Genomic DNA, 21210 nt, shown 5'->3' with positions numbered 1-21210 from the left:
GATTGTCCATCAAATATAAAAGGTTTGGCACATAGTTTCTCTTGAGCATGGGAGCCCTGAGCTATTCTTAGACATGGGTAAAGCCCTGGATTTTCCTGAAACTAATGTCTCATTAAAAAATATGTTTGCTTTGAGTCAGTTATGTTCCTGAAAGAGCCAGCAGCGTCTGCAGATCAACTCACTCTTTGCATGTCTACATGTGAAAATATTTCATACTCAGTCTTTAAATGATATTCATTAAAAGTATGTTCTGCTATGAGGATATTCAGTTAACTCAGTGTTTTCTCTCAGTGAGCACCAGACTTACCCGCATGTAGAATTCCCTGCCCTCATTCCCTGATTTGATTTGGAATATGTAATAAGCTCCAGGGTAGCGAGTTGTTGCTTGCATCTGAAAAATGTCAGAAGGCACAGACCGCCCGGACACCATGTCCATCACTCTGTACAAGATGGTGAATGGCTGATCTCTGCAACCGGTGTTTTCAGCTGGACACATGCAGCGGCTAATTGTTAGAGATAGGATTGTCATCAGAAGTTACAAACTGCTGTAATATTTGATTCTTTAATGCAAATACAGCTGCTTAAATAAATAAACAAATCATATTGTTGACCAGAAAAAAAAGAATCAGTGAAACTTGTAATGCATTTTCTCACTTTTTGTATTCTCTGTGTTGCTATTCCGACCCACCTCTATCCCTGCCTTATCCTTCTTGTCTTCTAGGCCGAAATATCTTGGCATCCTTTGTCTCCTTAGAAACAACATTCGCTTTCTTATTCATCAGCTTGTCCAGCTTCCCCTTACATCCACATGAATGTTTGCCATATACAGCCAGGAGCTCCACAGCCCCCCTTCACCTCTCTGCACTGCCCCTTGCTGGCTTTGATGCTTAAAGCTTTTCTATTGAAAGGAGGGCAGCCAGACAACCCCTGCTCATTCTCCTCATACAACTCAGGGTTTCATATTTGACCCTGCTCGTGGCTGTAGAGTCTTAACAAGGAAGCTATTTCATACTTCTGATCATCCTCACTGCTCTTCATGAACTTTTGTCCAGTTATATTTCTTTTGAGAGGAAGAGAAGGAACTGCACAAGTCTTGAAGATGTGGGTACACAATGGCGTGTGCTCTAAGGACATTATCTACCTATTAACAGCTCAAATTAAGATTGCCTTTCAGATCATTAGGTAAGTATTGCAGATCATAGAAATATCTATGACAACCCTCAAATCTCAGTTTGGGTAGATTATGATCAGCACCTTTTATTTAATTTGGGGTTGCATTCATTTACACTGAATTTCATCTGCTACTGTTATTGCACAGTCATTAAGGCTCCTTCTGCACGTCTTTTTTGACCACCACTTTTCTCTACTGTCCTCAGGTAGTCCTGCAGACTTTGCCCATCTTATGATTTATCCTTGCTTACAAATGTTTAGCAAAGTAGGTCCAGCTCAAACTCCTGCAGAACTTCACCGTGAAAGTTGACAACCTAACACTGTATTTACTTTTTCTTTTTTAACCTCTTATTCTTTTTGCCGGGGACTTCTCACTTCTTTATTGCTGCTTAATCTCCGTAAGATTATGTGAGGTGCTCTGAAACCAAGGAGACTGTATCAGCCCATGTGCCCTAGCCACATGCTGCTGATTTCTTCAGAAAACTCTAGTAAAGTTGTGAGGCAGGATGTCACGTTATAAAGGCCATGCTGGGGAATTTACTGGAAGAGAGTTTTGTCTTTTTGCTTATTTTTTCTATTACTTCCACTACTGACACCAGTTTAAGACAGTTCATCTGGCATGATCACCGTAAAAAGGCTCCTGGCATTACAAACACCCAATTCCTTCCACAGAAAACACAGATGCAAGGAATTCACATGGCTTTTATACTGACCACTTCTAGACAGATGCCACAAATTAAACGCTGTCACATCTAGGCACCAGCCAAGGCCATGAAATACAAAGCTCAGAGATCAAGAGTTCTAATGCAAGCTGATCTGTGAGGACTCTATAGTTGGGCTCTGGGGAGTTTAGGTCATAAGACTGCAGCATATAGAATGTTTTTTAGTTGGAAGGGACCTTAAAGATCACCTAATTCCAACCCCCCCTGCCACAGGCAGGAACATCTTCCACTAGACCAGGTTACTTAAGGCTCCGTCCAACCTGGCAACCTATATACAGAGATTTCAGATTTTTAAAAATCCAGTTCAGATCATAGAATCATAAAATAGTTAGGGTTGGAAAGGACCTTAAGATCATCTAGTTCCAACCCTCAAACACTGTGGGTGAAATACTATGGGCAAAATACTATGGGCTGCAATATACAGACATCTGTCTGGAGCTGAAATATTTTGAGCCCCAGAAAAACATCTACAAAAATGTAAAAGAAACAGGCAATTTTTGGAAATGTGGGGTTTATTTTTTGCTTGCTCAAATAATTCCAAATTTAGACAGTAACAGTGCTAACAGCCTACCCTGACATACTAGATTTCTGCACAAGGCAAATCAGTCTGAACTTTTTAGCATCTCTAACCTTTAAGCACTAGGAAACTAACTGTATTCTGCTATAACTGTCATCTAATGTTTTAAATTACTTCCCAGACATAAGCTAGTTCGTATTTACAGGAAATATTCATACTAATAAACAGGCTGAATTTGAGCATATATGAAGTCAGTAATATAAGTAAATGTCTTATTACATTACAAACCTTGCTGTTTTCTCTACTCCCTGATAAGTATTATTCCAGTCTAACTTCCCACACATCTGAGTATCATATCATATCATATCATATCATATCATATCATATCATATCATATCATATCATCAATCATATCATATCATATCCTACCTGGTGATCTGGTAAAGAACTGCAATTTCTTATATTTACAAAGCTTACCAATGGTAAATGCAGCAACAGCATGTACACATAGGTTTCTAGACCCATTTCATGGCTGTGTTATGAAAATGTAGCCTGTTTGGTTCACTCTAGATATATTTCACACAGAGAGAATTTGCTTTTGCGGCTGTGGGTAAGTTACTCACTTCTCATTAATCTGGATATAAGGATCCTCACATCGTACTGGGTCTAAACATTTATATTCTCCTGGGATATTGAAACATGTTTGCTGTGGAGTGCAGGTGAAATTTCTGGTTTCACATTCATTGATATCTAAAACACCAGAAACAAGAGAAAGGATAAATCAGCAAAATACACGCAAGACACCACTCTTACAAGCCAGTTTCCATCTTAAGGGGTTGCCCCAATATTCGTAACACTCTTGCACCATGAGAAGTGGCCTTTTGTTAACTGGCCCCTGTTTTAAGATCAGTTTTTACTCCATTCATTTCTGCTGTTGGAGTGCTCCCATATGCTGACCACTGCAAAAATAGGAAAGAAATTGGCTGCTCAAGGTCTCTGACCTTAGAGAATGGGAAAACTAAAGAGAGACGTGCAGCAGAGAGGAATGCATCTGAGGGCTTTCCCATGTAGCTGTTTCCTAGTCAGTGAAGTCTTACACCAACAAACCAATTCACCTCAGCGGGACTATTCACGTGATGACATTCTTACCAGAATTACATAATTGGCCCCTACGAGTATTTCACTGCGCAGTGCCAAGACAAAGCATCTCAAGTCTTGAAAACCTTTCCAGACACAGAACTATTTTCTGATCCCCTTAGGTTTTAATCAGTGCAGGAATGTTCTTACCTTGGCAACTTCTGTTATCATCAAGCAAGTTATAGCCCGAAGGACAGATACAGTAGTAAGAACCAGGCCCATTCACACATTCATGCTGGCAGAGGAACTCTGAGAAGCTGCATTCGTCCATGTCTGCAGTGGTAAAACAAAATTTACTGTCTTTGGCTTTATAGTCAAAGGAGCAGTCCCACAGGCAGGTGGCCATCCAGACTAGTTGCCCATCACCTCAGCTGGAGGTTGGCAGCCTCCAACTCCCTACAGCTTTGGAGCAGCCTAGCAAAACGCTATACAACAAGTTCATGGTTAAACACTTTTTTCCTCAGGAAATCAAAACTGCTGCTGAACACAATGCATTTTATTTATTTATTTTTGTTTTCGAATACCTGTCAGCAGTTGGCCAGGTTTTCAGTTATGTTTTACGTCAGAGATAGAGCCACTCCAACAACAAAGCTGCAACTGTAATTTGAAAGGAGAGACTTGGCAATGGTTTTCTTTGCTTTCTTTCCCCCTCTTTTTTTCTGGACAGCAAACTTCCCTTTCCCAGGGCCACATGGGTCCCAGCAGAAGTCCTGCAGCCAGCCCCGGCTGTTCTATATTTCTTAGCCTCTAGCCAGTTACTTCCAAGGCATTCCAGCAAGACTACAGAGCTCATCCCTGCTTGGGCCAGACCTACTGGAAGGCTCAGCCATCTCCCAGATACCCAGGAAGCTAAGCAGTCTGTCAAATCTTTGATTGAAAGCAGCAATTGTGCTCTTTTCCCCTTGCACTCATTAATTGAGCAGTCATTTTAGTCTGCAGAACTGTGCTTAAGTGAGAAATAGGAACTTCAGAGCTGCACATGGCTGACTGAAGGGAAAACACATGCAAAGGCACTAGACTGAGGGAGGCTGCAGTTAATCATTTCCTTATTTCCCTGTTCAGGGGAAGAAAGAAACAAAGGCCAAAGCCCCAGCCAGGAACTCCCAAGTTCTTATTCCCAGCTCTAACATGTTGACTCTCCCAGGCAAATCACTTTTACTCTTCAGACTGAATTTCCCTTTCTTCTAAATTGGGCTCAGTCCATTTATCCACTTTCAGTGTTTTGTGCAGATGGATTGGAAAGTATTTGAAGTACAAATATGTTAAAGCGGCTTTATGGCTGTAGCCACATTATCAAAAGACAGATGAAAGGAATTCTACACCTGCATAGTCCTGTTATTGTGCGACTTGGCCCAGTGAGCTTGCTGATAAAAACCCACCTTACTAACAAAACATTAAGTGAGGGCTGACTCCATAAAGGGATGGAGATACCACCCACCCCCTCCAGGTGTCCAAGCCCACACCTCCAGCACATCAAATTCATATAACCTGGGCTCAGCTGGAGGTGCTGGAGGGACTTAAAGCCCCAGGAGTCCTACATCTCTGCCACTGAGCCCACACAGGGCAGACACACCTTTACTGTCCCTAAACACTTTTGGCATTCTGCTGACTCCCTGCAGAGGACAAGATGGTAGGCATTTCAGAGCACATCCAATGCACGTGCAAGACCCCTGTGACTAGAAAATACTGCCAGTGTTGTGACAGCCAGCTTGAAATCTCTGCCTCTCCCCTTCAACTGGGCAGGGCTACCTCCCACCTTCAAGCTAACCTAGCTGCTGTGGAGTAATCCAGCAGCTGTTGAAGTACATCTGAATCCAAGATGCCTCATAGGAGTGTCCTCCTATGCCTCCTAAGCCATTCCCTTTGTGAGCACCAGCAACGTCTAGTGATTGCTTGTGAAGTGAAAGAAGCTCATCCAGAAAAATTTGACCTGCTTTGACGAGCATTTTCTTGCACAAAATGGTCAAGCAGATGTTTTCTGCTCTAAATCTGGATGGTGGAAAGTCCCTTTTGCTATCTTAACTCTCAGACACGAATGAGACTCAAGCACCACCTCTTCTGTTAGCATTTTGCACTGGCAGTGTTCATGTTCCATTGCATTGATCTTCACTCATTCAGGTCCCCAGCTAGCTCAGGAGCACATAAAATGATGCAGGAGTCTAACTTAGAAGGAGAAACTCAATTAGAAAGCAGAAAACTCAAGTTGGGTGTTGCAGCTCTAAATGTTAAATTTAGAAGACCCTGTAGAGATTTAACTCTTGGTTCTTTCCCTTATAATAAGGATGCTTGCAGGGAAAAAACACTTTAGAAACACTAATCTACACACATACTGCATATTACATGTCCTTCTCTCTCAGAAATGGCATGTTACATCTGTTTACTGTAAATTAAAAACCCAAGTATTTTCCAGTGTGCTTTTCCTTCCAAAGAAATATTGGCTGAATTCTCTTATTTTATCAGGCTGTGGGAACATTAAGCTAAGAAATAAGTTTTGCCTTCAATTAAAATAAAGCAATACAAAAACAAGGAAGAAAAAGTACAGTGACATGAGCACAGTTTCTTCTGCTATGTGATGAACAGATTAGCAATAGCTGTACTGAGAAAATATACATGTTTCTGAAGCGTAGCCAGAGGAATACAGGACTTCTGAGGGAGTTTTCAGGCAGAAGTGTGCAGTCATAAGAGCAAGAGAAATACAACAGACAAATGGAAAAGTGGTTTATACAAAGCATTTAATCATGGAAGAATGTTCTTAGACTATCCCTTTACTTGCTCTAATAAATTTTCCTGTTCAGCATTACAAAGCATTTTCTTATGCCTTGCTGTTATCTTGGAGCTTTTTAATATGTAGCTTATTTCTTTAAAACCTTTTACAGCCCTCCTCTGTTGTGCTTTTCTGGGTTATTTGATGTGTGCTTAAACTAGAAAGATCATAAGAGTTGCAGCAGTCCTGGTGCTAACCATGGACCAAGGTAAAAAAGCATGTACAAAACAGTACACTGGAAAAAGAAAACTTCACAGAATTAAAGAAACCAAAACAATAAATAACTAAAGATAGTTACCACTGCAGTTAACTCCATCAGCTTCCAGTTCATAGCCAGGTTCACAACGGCAAAGAAAAGAGCCATAGGTATTGACGCAGGTCTGAGTGCAAGGGTTTTCACTTGTACATTCGTTCACATCTACGGAAAAACAATGCCCAATGTATCACTGACTTCACCCCAAACTCTATTTTTAACTCATTACTGTAAAAATTTCAAAGAGATTAGCTGTACAGTCAGAATGATTTGTTCTGAAAAAATACAACCAAGTCAGCATTGTTTATTAGAATTCAGGCTGAGGACTGGAAATAGCATGTTGGAAAAACAACATGCATGGAAATGAGGCATTTTGGGAATGCATTCAATAAAAAAAAAATGGAAGATGTGGATGAAATATTTATTACAAATGCTTCTGCCTTTATCCTGCAATTTTAAAGCCATTGAACTGATTTGTCATAACAGACCTAAGAAAAAATGCAGCAGGATATTCCTGAGGAAGGTAATGCAATAAGGCACAGTCCTCAAGGAAACCTAGGACTAACACAAAACTTTTTTTTTTTTTTTTCCTTATTTTAGGACATGAGCAGCTTCTCATTAGCAGTTCATCATTAGCAGAGACCATTTCCCACAGCATGTGGGAAGATGCTCCTTGCTTAGCTAGGGACAGGCTTTACAAAGAAGTTGTGTTGACTTCCAGAGAAGGGAAATGAAACTGGTGAAGGACCTAGAGGACATGGCTTATGAGGAGTGGCTGAGAGAACTGGGGTTGTTTAATCTGATGAAGAGAAGACTCAGGGAGGGCCTTACCACTCTACAACTACCTGACAGGAGGATGGAGCAAGGAAATTGCTAATCTCTTCTCCCAAGTAATGAGTGATTGGTCAAGAGGTAAAAGCCTCAAGCCACATCAGGGGAGATTTAGATTGTGTATTAAGAAAAATTTCTTCACCAAAAGGGTGGTCAGGCATTGGAACAGGCTGCCCAGGGAAGTGGTGGAATCACCATTCATGGAAGTGTTCAAAACCCGTGTAGATGAGGCATGGTTTAGTGGTCAGTCCTGGGGTAGAGGCTGGATGTGATGATGTTAAAAGGTCTTTTCCAACCCAGTTGATACTATGATTCTGTGATAAATTCTATGACTTTGGTTGAGGTAGCATATCACAGCAAAAGGTAGTCCAATGCTCAGGACCCAAATCTGGAACTTGGGAGACTCAGATCTAATTTACTGATCTGACAGATTTTCCCTGTCTCAGATGGGTCACATAGCCTCAGATTTTAGATATGAAATCAGTGCTTAAACTCTTGGTAATTTCACTGAATCAAGTAATTCTAGATTTTATGGGGTTTGTGTCTCTGTGCGTATTTCTCTCCATATTGCATGTGTACCCCTGTGAGGTACTGTGAAGCTGCAGAAATATCTCAGGCTGACAAACATTAACGTTTTCAAAACAGTGCTAGGAAGGTTACTTGTATTCTAAAACATAAGCAAGTTTTAAGGGAGCTGCTGGGCTGGGACCAAAGATTTCAGTCATTCACCATACCTTGGCATGATCTTCCATCATCGTTAAGGGTAAAACCTGGGTTGCACGTACAGGAGTAGGAACCGGGTACATTGGCACATAGCTGCTGGCAGTAGCCATAGCGACATTCATCTATATCTATAGATGGGAAAGATGAAAAGTAGAGTTGCCTGCATTTTCACATGCAGGTACAAAGCAGCAAACACACCGAGTCAACAGTACCAATAACACAGAAATAACCCAGCGTACTGGTTAGGGATATAACAGCCAAACTTTCAGATGTTCAGACCTAGAGTCAGTTAAAATACGTCTCAACCCAGAAGAATCTAGTAATGTTTTTTTATCCACAGCTGACATCTATTAGTATGTCCCATGAACTGACTGTCATTGCTGTAATTTTGTCTTAATGTGATACCACACAGAAGCCAAGAATCAGTCCCCTTAAGCAGCCACCTTGAAGCATACCCGACAGCTAGCACAGGCCATCAGCACAAGCACAGCCAACATTGTAGCAAAGTTTTGTCAGAAGCAAGGTAGATAGAAATCTTTTTTACCTCTACAAATATCAAAGCTACTCACTAGGAAAGCAGTATTTGTTACTAAATACTGTTTTTTTTAGAGAGGATATTCTTTAAGGCTTTTTTCCAAATAGTCACATTTGTATTTTATATTCATTTTTAACAGACAAGTTACAGCCTCTAAAATGTAAACAGTACATTTAATGCCAAAATAGCAGTTTGGGCTGAATTGCAGCATTAGCAATACATGGAACTAATACTTAAAAGCACAAGAAAATGGTATAAGATATGTGTGATGGTAAATGCTAGGAGAATTTAGCCCCTGGACTAAGAATTGGAATGAAACACCTGAACCAGCTGACCTTTCCAAAGCTTTATATTTCCTTTGGTATCAGTTGGCTTTTGATTTATGGAGATTTTTTTAAATGGTTACTCTCAAAGCTTTGAAGTCAACTTTGTGGAGTAGAAAAACAAGTGTGGTCAGATAGCAAGATAACCTAAAGTCCAGGGTCAGGTATGGTATGTAGACCAGCAGAAGCTTGGTCTAAATCCTGAAAAAAGTAATATGGGGTTTTAAGTAATTAATATCTCATTCATTAATACCATAGATTACACAAAATACATACTTTGGCTTTTGCAGGACTGTTATCTCAAGAGTTCTACATTTTGAGGATAAGGACTTTTACACAGCTGCTTTTGTGGGTGGGTTGTGTGGATACTGCTGTAGATACCAGGATAATTACAACTGATAGAAGTGTAGTTTTTTGTAACTGGGGTTTACTAACAGTGCACCAAAAAAGTCTGTCTCTAAAACCTCTGATTACAGTAAATGGTCTCCTACGCCAGCAAAAGTCACTTCTCCAAAGGCAGTGGAAAGCAGGGAAAACTGAGAATTTTCTGACACTTAGGGAAAAACACAGCAACTGTAAACACAATTTGCTTTTAGCTCTTTGCATTGTCTTGTAATAATCTCACATGATTGTTTAAAGTGAGCAGCACTGGGGTATTATTTCTCATTTTAAATAGCATAAGCGGATACCCGAATCAATTCAGCAATACAGCCATTTCAGTTCTCTGGTATATCCATCAAGCAGTAAAGTACTTTAGACCGACATCTAAATCCTGAATTGCTGTACACAACCCTTTTGTTTAGGCTGTAACTGGGAGAACCAAATGGGTAACAAAACTGGTGATGCAAAGCAGAATCCCGCTCCCTGCCCTCCCTCATCTCCACTCCATCACATACACCTGCACAATTGGAACAAGCTTTTCTTCCCCCAGAGAAGAAGAATTATCAGAGATTAAGAAGCAAGGGACTTGGAGATTTAATATCCCAAGAGAACTACAACAGAGTGACTCCCCAAAAGTGGCTATGGCTGCACAGACCCTGGCTCAGATGAGGCTCGGCTCTGTCCCTGCCAGATTAGCTACACAGCAGCTGTTTGCAGTAGTTGGGAAAGCAGCCGTGAGTCAGTCCTTCACTGGAATTGGTACTTGAGAGGAGAAAGTTGGAAAATAACTGGAGAGGATCCAGGGATGAATGGGAAAGGAAAGCCCATTCTCCTTCCAGCAGAGGCATTGTGGCAGGAGAGTCCAGCTCCGCAGAGCTGGCAAGCAAACAGTCCGTGCCATGGGGAAAGATACATTAATGAGCAAACATTACCAAAAAATGTTGTATCCTATCTCCTAGGTCCTGTCTGTGTACCTAAAATTAACATCTACTTCATCATCACATGGGCTTGTCAAGTGAGGGGAATGGGCTGGAGGAAAGGGGAGCTGGAAGGTTTTCCTGTGCTGTTGTTGAGGGATGGCTTTTTTTTTTAACAGGTCTGAGCTAAAAGTATGAACAGGACATTGCTGCAAGGAATATAATAAAATCGAAATAAAACTGGTTGGAAGCTACCAAAACAGCACCCAGCTCAGAGGTATTTCTCACCTGAAAGCAAAAGATTTGGTTGGTTGAATCTAGGGATTTACTGGTCTGTTTCTTGGTATCAGATACTGATTCCTATGGGTCCATTGTCACAATGTGGAAAGGGGATGTGTGTTGGAGAATAAGTCTCTTTGTGTACATGCTTATGATGGATTTTATATGAAAGGGAATCCTTCAGACTGGGAATATGAAAATCCCACATGTTAGATGGATGCTAGTCATATGGCATTTACATCTACATTTTTGTTCCACAAGGCAGTCTCTGCCAAGCATACCATTGGCACTTACAAAGATGACAGTTTCCATGTAGCCGAAGGTTTAACTGTGTACTTGACAGAGATGCTCAGTGCCATGATTTCAGCTATTCATAGGTACACATGCAAAGATGTTCAAACAGCATATCACATGAGGTTTTTACCTAAACACTGGCCTTCTAACAGCCAGTAGCCTTCAGTGCAGGAACAGGTATAGCCCCCCTCAGTATTAATGCAGATCTGGGTGGGGTTACATTGGTGAGAATCTGAAGCGCATTCATCCACATCTGCAACACAGAAATACAGCAAGAAAATGTTAGAAATGGCAACAGCAGAAGACTGTGCACACTGTAAAAGGGCTTGCATTCACAATGTGTACACTGGCTCCATGCGACGAACCAAAGTGTGGTGGAGCAGAAAGAACGCCCATGACCTGAAGCAAAACTCATAGTGATAAATATCTGAGGGAGGTGAGAACTTAGAGTGCTCACCAAATCTCTCCCTCTTGCAGATGTCTCAGTGTTTCCCAGAGCTCCTCAAGAGAGGGATCGCATTACCTTGAGCTTTTTATTACTTCCACACCGAACTTTCTCGCTGAACTGAGATTTCCACGCTACATGGCAGCGTTCAGCCCTAGGGAAAGGCTGCTGAAAGAGCTATATAACCCCACTGTGGAGTTAGAGATGAATGGGAATTCGAGAGATGTACAAGCACAACTCAGACATATAAAAATAATTATTTCCTGCCCTTACCAGTGCAGATTATCTCACTGTAATTTTTCTGACAGAAAGTTCAACCAAAATCAACCTTCACCTGAGGAAAAAAAAAACACCCCACACTTCCCTGGAATCAATTTCCTGACAATAAAACTCTTTTCTTTTTAATTTTTTTTTAACCATCTTTAATATTTGTAACGTATTTGGGTTTTATTACAATGCCTCAAGGTGGTTTGTTGTGGGCTTCTGTTTTATTTTTTTCTTTCCTTTTCTTTTTTCTTTTGCAGGGGAGGTGAATAGCATTCCTACATTTATATAAGTCAGGACCCTGGAACCTAACTGATTAAAAATGCCTTTCAGAGTCAGAAGTTCAATTTGAATCCCTCCTTGCTCAGTCTCTTCCCTGATGTTTCTGGCATCGGGTTTGCCTCTAGATGTCAGAAATGGAAATATCAAAAGATAAATTGTGTCATTTTTTCAGCCAACTCAGATTTCTATGTTTTATTTATTGATACCTAAACTATTTTTTATTCCAGCATACTGTGCACTGGCCTTTGCTGAAGTACTGTGCTGCTTCCTTGACCACCCCATCACCACACACCACCACTCTCTCCCATTCTTATTAACACAGACTTTGGTGGATCACGACTGAAAGTATCTCACAAATGTGCTGGGCTGGAGTAGGCAGCAGAGGGCAGGAATTGCCTCTCAATATCTGCCCTGAGGCACCTAGCACAGTCAGACAGCTTTAAGTCCCCAGCAGTCTTAAAATAACTGAGCCAATCCACCACAGCAGTGTATCTAACATGTTCACATACATAAATAAATACAGATATATCATATATATGGAAAGAGTTCTTATCTTGCCAACATCTGTACCAGAACAATTTATGGTGAGTCAAAGCTGGTAAGATAACAAGACTGGGACAATTAGAGGTAATTAACTCTGTCAGAAATCGGTTCCCATGTGTTTATTGGCCAGACGAAGGTTGGCAAACCAGTGGGGAAGTGGGGGTAAGATAACAAGTCTAGACTATGCAGTTATATAGATATGCTATTTAGTTCAGCTATTGCTTCTGCAATTGGGCTAAAAATTCTGGATCCTTCCTTCACACAGCATATAACATAATTGGTAGTATTTGAACACAGATTTTATCTAACCATAAATTTAATAAAAATGACATTATTTTCTCCTAAATGAAAAATCTTTCTGTTTGTCATGTTTGCTTATTGTTTTAGGAGTTTGACCTTGGGATCTGGCCAATTCTGCTGTTTCTAACCTACCCCAAGCTTAAAAAGGAGGTTTTAATTTTCCATGCTCCCTGCTTCCGAGAGTATTAACAGATGAAGCATAGTGGAGACAGAATGAAGGTTAGGATCTTACCACCACATATGGTAGCAATGATGTTTGAAGACTAAAGATCCTCTACTGCTCTGTGGTATATCTTTCTTGCAGGGGTACAACATGCGTCCTTCATCAAAAGTAATGGCTGGCTAAGGGATCAGCTTTGTTCCTGAGCCGTCTTTGTAGCAGTTGCATAAGCAGCAGTAAAATCACTCCAGAAAAGTAAAACATAGATCATCTTTCCTTTGCTATCTACGAATCAAATTTCTCTGCTTACTCCCAGTCTTCAGCTTCTGTAGTGGTATTGGAGATGTACTTCCATTTGAATGCAAAATTTTTTACAACAGGGCTACCTGAAGGGTTTCTGCTGTCCCTAGAAAACCTGATCAACCTGAAGTTCTCTATGTAAAACACCTTGATTCCCACACTTTACAGTGAACAGTGTGTCACTGTTGCTCAATGCAACCAACAGGTACAAACCGCTTTACTGGTAGCATCAAATCTTTTTGTTTGGGCCTGAGTGCACACACCGAGTTCTATATTACCAGTCTCTGTCTTTCTCTAAGATTGCCCCTTACCATGATGTCCCATTAAACTCTGACAGACTCAGCCAATGCAACCAAAAAATATATTGGTACAACAGTTGGTTAACCATTAGGTATCATACTGAAGAATATCAGAACTGGGAGACAGAGAGAACATTGCCCAGCTCATTTACACAGTTCAGCATACAGTAAATCTGGTGTAGCTGATAGAGTCAAAGCTAGACATTTGACAGGGAAAGGAAAAAACCAAAACCCAGATTATTTCCACTGAAGAGAAAACTAGTTACAAAACTTAGAGAGATTGCCTATAATGGATTCACTATACTTACGTGCCAGCATAGAAACTATATCAAAACACTCTCAGGGCATTTTTTGTTGAGTGGAAAATTGCAAGTGGAAACAACCTGACAGCTAGTCAATAATATGTAAATCATTTCTTATTGTGATTGCACAGATTATTTCTGTCCCATTTGAACATAAATCTTAGGTGTGATAATGCTCTGGTAATATCACTTCAAAGTTCATTTGCACCGCCTCTGCCCTTGTGATGGGGGGGACACACACAATACTAGTGTAAGACTGTGATGCTAAATGTACATGATACTAGATTGTCATCAGTTTTGTATGTTCAAAGCAGATAAGACAAATACAGGTAATAAAAAAAAATGTAAGAACTACTCAATGCAAGGATTAGAACATGTGGCAAAGCAGCCCCTGAGATGCAGTTCTCTGAAGCCTGGAAGAGTGTATCTGACCCAGCATAACTGGAGTTGGAGTCTTCACCATAGGAAGAAATACCACAATGAGATGTCAGCCCCAGAGTAAAGTCTAACAAGCTGGAGAGTAGAATAGTTACTAAAGCAAAGCAAGCTAGCAAGAAAACCTAGAAACCCCACTGCCCCCCGTTCAGGGTGCAAATAGGTTGTGATATTTGGTGATTTTAACATCAGTACCATGAAAGCATCAGATGATGTCACCCATCACTGATGAGTTCATTATACTGAACCTGCTTTTAGTACCTTTTATAGCCAAGATCCTTAGAAAACATATTACCTTTATCCCAAGAGCAAGTCTAGATTTTGCTAACAGCTAGCTTTATTGAATACCTCTTCTGTGATTTTGGCTAGATTACTCAGTATGTGGCTACAAAAATTGCCATGAGGTCAACTAGGACACAATTATGAAGTAGATGTGTCCTCAGTGAAAACAGACTAAAGGATCTGGTAGTTACTATGCAGGACAAAGAACCAGAACAGCAGCAGTGACCACATTGTATCTTAAGTGCTGAGAATTTACTCTGTGGGAACTCATACTTTCACTTCATCTTCCACTTCCCTTGCTTCCTATTTGAAAAATGAGGATAACAGAATCTCTGTTTGTAGTCAAGCCTACCTCACTGTTTAGCATCTAAAACTATTCATGGCAGGGCCTGTCCTATAAAGAGAGAGCTCACAATTAGCCCATTTTTATTTGAAGCCTTCCAATCCTTATGCAAATCAAACTGTACTACAAAACCCTGCAATGTCCCATTTGCTGGTAAATATCAGTGTCCCTGGATTTTAACAAGGAAATTCAAGGCTAAGAAATTAAAGGACTAGTCTGAAATCACTCAACAATACAGAAGCAAGAACAAGTCACAGCTGTTTCTGACTTGCAGTCTTTCATGTATCCCCTATTATATGATCACTTAAAAATGTGACTTTTTCAGGAATTTTGTGCAGCCTCTACATTGGCTATTGATATCTAAAGTAAAGATTAATGATCATTCTGAAAGCCTTATGTTCTACTAGGAGACCTCAGTGCCATCAAAGGCTCTTTCAGCTAAACTCTATGCTACTCCCAATGTTAATGGTTTACCCTAATGGTGCATCGAATCTCAGTTTCCAGAGGTTACTGAAACAGAAAGAGAATTATTGACGCTGCCAGTGGCAAATTGAAAATGTTATCTAGCTACCACACTTCTTACCTCTAGAGACAGAACTGGGACTGTTGCTGTGAAATTACATACGAAACTAAGAGGATGTTTAAGATCATCATATCTAATCGTTTTGTGTGAGTCCAAATTTTCCCAAGTGACTCTGAGTGACTCCTTAGAGGTTCCTGACTTTGAGAGCGCTGTTGTTCAGCACTTAAACCACATTAGAGAACCAAGGCAGGGCAGGATGGATCACTGTTCAAAACTTCTCTTGTCAAAGAGTCCATGGCCAGCGCTGGCCCTGGATATCTTGGCTCTTGATTATGCTGTGTGATGTCAAATCAGCAGTCATCTACTTTCAGACATCCATCCTTCCAGTCGCTGCGTTCACATTACTGCTCCCACAGCTAGTTCCAAAGGCAGAAGTTCAGGCAGAAGTCCAGTCTGAAATTAAAATTTTACCTGAAGTGGGAACAATTCTCTTTGTTACTTCTCAAAGGAATGCAGAGATAACCACACAGCCCATCCAGACCTCTGCTCTCTGCCTCCTAAGAAATGGCACCTAGAATGAATGCAGAGCCTCATGGTTGATGTCATGAGTTTTAAAGATCATTGGTTTACTGGCTGAATGAGAGAATAGGTATGTGTTATCTCCATATACATCTGCCAGGAAGCCCTTGCTGCAAGAGCCTGAGCCTGAATACACCAAAATTAACCACATCCCCCTCTCTTAGTTCAGTGCATCTGCCTTAAAAATTTATGGCTGTGGTGGTTTGGTGTAGCAACCCTGGGGTGTGATCTGTTCACTTGACATTTCAACAGAGGTGAGGTGGCTGGGGCAATGAGGTTTAGTCTGGGGATTGTAAGGGTGGAGAAAGCGGGTGTTTTATGTTTCTGGCTGACTGGCTGCCTTTTGTGGGATGTGATGTGCTGATGCTTTGTTTTTATTGGTGCAGACTGTATCTTTAATGGATGGCAGCATGCCTGCTGATGGGATAGATATCATTTACAATGTCAAAATAAATAAATGAACTAATTGGTTTTAGCACGCAAATTACTGGCTCTGTAAAAGCTAGCAGTAATCTTCATGAATTCTTTAGAATTTAGCCACATCATGGAACAATGAATGAAATTTTTAATTCATTTATTTTATTTAATTACTTTATTTATTTATTTCATTTATTAATTTATTTAATTCATTTATTTAATTTGTAATAATAATTGAAAAAATTAAGAGTCATACATACATAAAAATGAGGCAGCATGTTAATATAGTTGGAAAGAAAACCTAGATGCCAAACTGCAGCACAACAGCATGTCTCACCAGGGAGGCTAATTCCTACCAGAAGACTTAGTGATCATTTATACTGACTCAAGTCCACAAAGACAGCAGAACTGAGGCCACTCTCATCTGTATCAATAATATTGCAAGAAAAGACAGCATAAAAAGAACAGTAATCCACTGAATCAAGACCAGACATGTTCAATACTGCTCAAAAGAGAGACTAAAATGAGGAGACCAGAAATCTCAGGAGAGAATCATAAATGTGGAACCATGCTGTGAGTGTCTACAGGATCCTGAGGATCTTGTTTTGGTCCATTGTTTTCCACATTTGTCATAAAATGCAGAGGATCACAAGCTGGTAGAGGCAAGAAGTCAAAAGTGAACACAACTCTTATATGAAAAAAATTTTCTAAGCATGGTGGGCACATTTGAAAGTGCATTTCAAGGCATACAAATGCAAGGTCTGATATCAAAAGTAAAAATGTTGGTCATTAAAATAACTCTGGAGACAATCACTTGAACATGATAATCACTTGAACATGAACTTTTCCTGACACAGTGTTGCTGAAAGGACAAGCATAAATTTGAGAACACCGAGTAGACACGGGAAATTGTTCTTACCACTGTATATCGCATTAGTAAAATAATCACTGAAATACATTTCTGGCATCAATGCTTCAACAAGCAATATTGCAAAGAGATCAGAAAATCTGCAAAGAGTAATTCCAAGACATAGAAGTTTGTCTCGGAGCAAGACAATGCTCCATTTAATAATCTATCTAAGAAAAAGTTTGAGGTATATTTGCCTGTGATCTATAAATATCTTTATGAAAACAAAGTTTTTAGCTAGAGATGATCACTAAAGCTAGCAAAAAAACAATGAGAGGAAATTCAGAGTTTAGAAGACAAATTCAAACAAACTCAAAATTAAAATAAGGCACAAACTCTAATAGTACTACTGATCAAGCATCTGAAAAACAAGTAATAAAGCCCATAGTAGATGTTCCCCTACTTTAGGGCCTTATACCTGAATGGTATTTCTTCTTTGAAATACGCTATAACAAAAAAATTGCTTGAAACACCAGTTGCTGGGCATGTTTCTATGGCCTGTGTCATAAAAAATAAGGATTACAGGGTCTAAGTGGTATCTTGAAGCCATTGGGAGATGCCTCTTGGCCAGTGAAACTACTGAAAATGGGGATAGGAATTTGTAAATTTCTGCCAAATGCTTTCTCTTTTGTAAAGATGTAAATGTACATATGTGCAATTTTTCATTTTTTTGTTTGTGCTTTTATCAATAGATTTGACTTTTAGTGAAAGATATTGTACCTCTAATGCTTGCAGTAACTGCAGAAATATGTGGAAAATTTAGAAAACGTTGCTAACTTTGTTATGCTAGAATATGTTCAGTCATCAGCCTAAAGATGTTGGGCATGCCAACCACCTTTCTTTTAGGACACAGAGAATGATTGCATCTTCATAAAGCATGAAGCAAGATAAAGATGAAGAATCCAAGTTCTTCAGGAATCTTCAAGAATCCAAGATCCACAGACAATCTGTTGAATTAAAGATCCCAGAGAGGACTCAACTGCAGGTTAAGAGAAGTGGTGATTGTTTGAGAAGCTAAGTGAATTAAAGAGGTGGAAAGCCACGGAAGAAAGCCAGCAGACAAGAGGAGAAGCAGCAGAGGTGCTTAGGAATTGGAAGGAGATGCCCACTGGAAGGTGAGGTTCAAATACTGTAAGCAAAGACACTCTTTACCTTTCTTGTGCTTGAAAAACAGGACTTTGCACATAAACAGGACTTATGAATTAAAGAACACAGAAGGAAACAAAGGCCTTAAGATCAGTTCAGAGACAATATCAAAGTCCTTTAGGAAGAGACTTTCTTGACAAAAAGCTACTTTCAAAAAAACCCAAAAGTTAAATAAATACAGTGGTGAGTCTGATTTTGGTATTTATGGTTACATACCACATGAAAGAGTAAACGCATGTGGAAAGATCACCAAAGAAGCTCCATCTCAAGGAGATTATTTGCACCTGGCACTTCAGGAACAAGGAGACTGCTACCTTCTTAAGTCCATCCACTGATGTTGGAAGCTGTGGGATCTGTGACTACACATATTCTTTCACAAGTGTGGTCCATGCTTAGGGTGCTGTGACCATTTCACTCCCTCCATGACAGCTCCTTTCCCTGCTGGCTGAGAAGGTGCTAACGCCCCTAGCAGAGGGCTACCATGGAAAGATGTGGAGTTATCATCTCTGAGCTAGAACCAAATTCTTGGAGACTTTGGTGATTAGAAGACAAACTTTGCTTGGATTCCGTATTCAAGGGGAAAGCCAATGTGGACAGCAGATTTCCAAGACGATATGATTTTGGCAATGTGCACTGTTTCGCAGATGGACTGTTACATTTTGTTCTTTTTGGAACATATTTAGTATGCATGACTTCCTTTCATAAGTAATGAATTCTGATAATCATGCCACAAATTTCTGTGGGTCACAGTAGCAGGTATGGCTGCATTTCCTTCTTTGGATCAACCATTGAAAAAGTGGGTATGTTTTTGCCATCATGATTATTTGAGAGCAATTAGCACCATGGGGTTTAACACAGTAAGGCTGAAGATTAATTTGACAGTTGTGACAGCACGAATCTTGCAGATCAAAACCAGTTTGCCATGGAAAGGCTTCTTCGCCCTTCTGCTAGATGGTGGGGGTGATTTGGGGGCCTTACTTCTCTATTTTAACCTGTCTGTATTTTAGTCCTGCTGTCATATCATCACAACCCCAGGAGCTCACCCCACTCTCAAGATGCAAAGTTCTTGCAGAGAGGCTCAAGGCTGCAAGCTTGCTCCAAAATCTGCTCAAACAGTGAAGCTCGTTCAGTCATTTATAACCCTCAGGGCTCCACTTTACAATTATATAAAGATTGGATGTCTATTTTTTATGGGAATAATTGCAGGCCAGGACTAAACATCCGAGCTCAGTAACATGGTATCAGTTCCAAGATTACTTGGAACAGAGCACTTTCTCCAAACTTCTCCCCCACTCCTTATTTGGACACAGAAATAATTTCCTCAGTAGTAGATTTTTACTCAGTGAAATCACATATTTTCTCAAAACTTTTTTTTCTCAAGATAATTATATTTGATAAGAAAAGGGGAGAAATAACAATGCCACATTCCTAAAGTGCAGACTGAAGCCAAATTCAAACTACTGCTGTGTGGGGTCAGTGTTTTTTCCCAAGGACAACTGACCCTGCTGAGCGTGGACACAATCCAAGACCGACTCCCTAAACACCTGTTAAATTGCATATTTCAGTGTCTGAGGACTGGCTGTTGATTGCTGAATTCATTTTGCATCTGCATCCCGTGTACGTTATGTTATTAGTTGATGGCTAGATAAGGATTAAAGTGTTTTTTTCACACAGATGGTCACCCTGAAAGCGGATACTAAATAGTGTGAGGCATCAATCTGTAATCCTGCTCCTTCTGCCTGGTATGAATATTGCTCAACATGTGTCACAGATTCTGGATCGCCTGCCAGTTATCTGAGCTGTTCCTTAGCTAGCACACTTTGGATATTACTCAAAGATGATGATAAACAACAGCTAAACTGTGAAAGGACTTTACTCTTTTAGCACAGTCCTAGTCCTGCTTTTTTGATTGAGATTTATAGGACAGCCATGCAGGTAAGTGCATAGTAGGGGAACAAAAGGGGCAGCAGCCTCTTCCTCTTCTGCTCAGAACAGAGCTGTGCATGGTTTGTACACCTGGCATCATCTGCATGACCACAGCTCCTCATTCCTACCAATTCCCATGGCTCCCTGTTGGTACAAGATCACATGTGGCTGTGGGCTGTTCAGACTGTTCCTGGTGTCCCATGAAAGCTTTTGCACAAATGTACAGTCTGCTTGTTAATTCTGATATCAGAAAGATGACAAACTACTGATTTCAGTTAAGGGTTTTGCTTAAACTTGGAAACTCCATGGGCTAGAGCATAACTGTACACTCTGGATTCATGATTTACTGTTGCACAACTTACAAAATCCATGGTCATTGCATGTGATTTGGGAATCTCAGTTATTTCTCCACCTCACTTTACTATTCCAAGTAGCTGTGGTACAGCAGAATAAGAGTGACCTAAGTACTGTGGTGGAGTAGGGTAGAGATGTGTTAGAATCCTACTGATGACACTGAATCTGATGAATTAGAAGGTACCAAACAGTTGTTGCTCAGCATGGTTTCATCTGCATCAACAGGAAACATATTTTTCAGCTGAAAAAATGGAGAATTGCTGTTGTACTACCCTTTTCTCTAGATTATCAGTTCTATGTGATCATATGCTACCCTGAGATCTGCTGGTAGGGTGGTGAGAGCAGCCAGTGAGCACTGAGAATACTCCCAGATGTTTGGAGGTTATGTAAGCCACACTTTCTATTGCAATGTAAATGAAAAAGATGTGCAATCAGAGTCAGGAAATGCACACTAAGAAATTAAAACATACTTCTAGCAAAAGGTCCTTACAGCCCTCCCTCTGTTTCATGATATGAAAAAGTCTCTAGAGAAGTCTCTAGAGAAAGTATATAAAATT

At 40.3% G+C, this 21210-nt stretch overlaps 1 protein-coding gene across 2 annotated transcripts in view; it reads right to left on the bottom strand.

The window, feature by feature from the left end:
- FBLN5 (fibulin 5) overlaps positions 1-21210 on the bottom strand; it is a 50101-nt gene that overhangs the window by 7779 nt on the left and 21112 nt on the right. For both annotated transcript variants that reach the window (XM_062637795.1, XM_062637805.1), the window contains 6 exons: positions 10977-11099; positions 8129-8245; positions 6609-6728; positions 3697-3819; positions 3033-3159; positions 308-503 (listed from right to left, as the gene is read on the bottom strand). In XM_062637795.1, the coding sequence (XP_062493779.1) occupies positions 308-503; positions 3033-3159; positions 3697-3819; positions 6609-6728; positions 8129-8245; positions 10977-11099 (806 nt within the window). The remainder of the gene's footprint in view (positions 1-307; positions 504-3032; positions 3160-3696; positions 3820-6608; positions 6729-8128; positions 8246-10976; positions 11100-21210) is intronic.

The sequence above is a fragment of the Pezoporus occidentalis genome, unplaced genomic scaffold, assembly GCF_034315485.1.
Source record: "Pezoporus occidentalis ecotype Australia unplaced genomic scaffold, CSIRO_AGI_Poc_V1 ctg115, whole genome shotgun sequence".
In the NCBI taxonomy this organism is placed as follows: Eukaryota; Metazoa; Chordata; class Aves; order Psittaciformes; family Psittacidae; genus Pezoporus; species Pezoporus occidentalis.
This window is presented reverse-complemented; position numbering and strand designations above follow the sequence as displayed.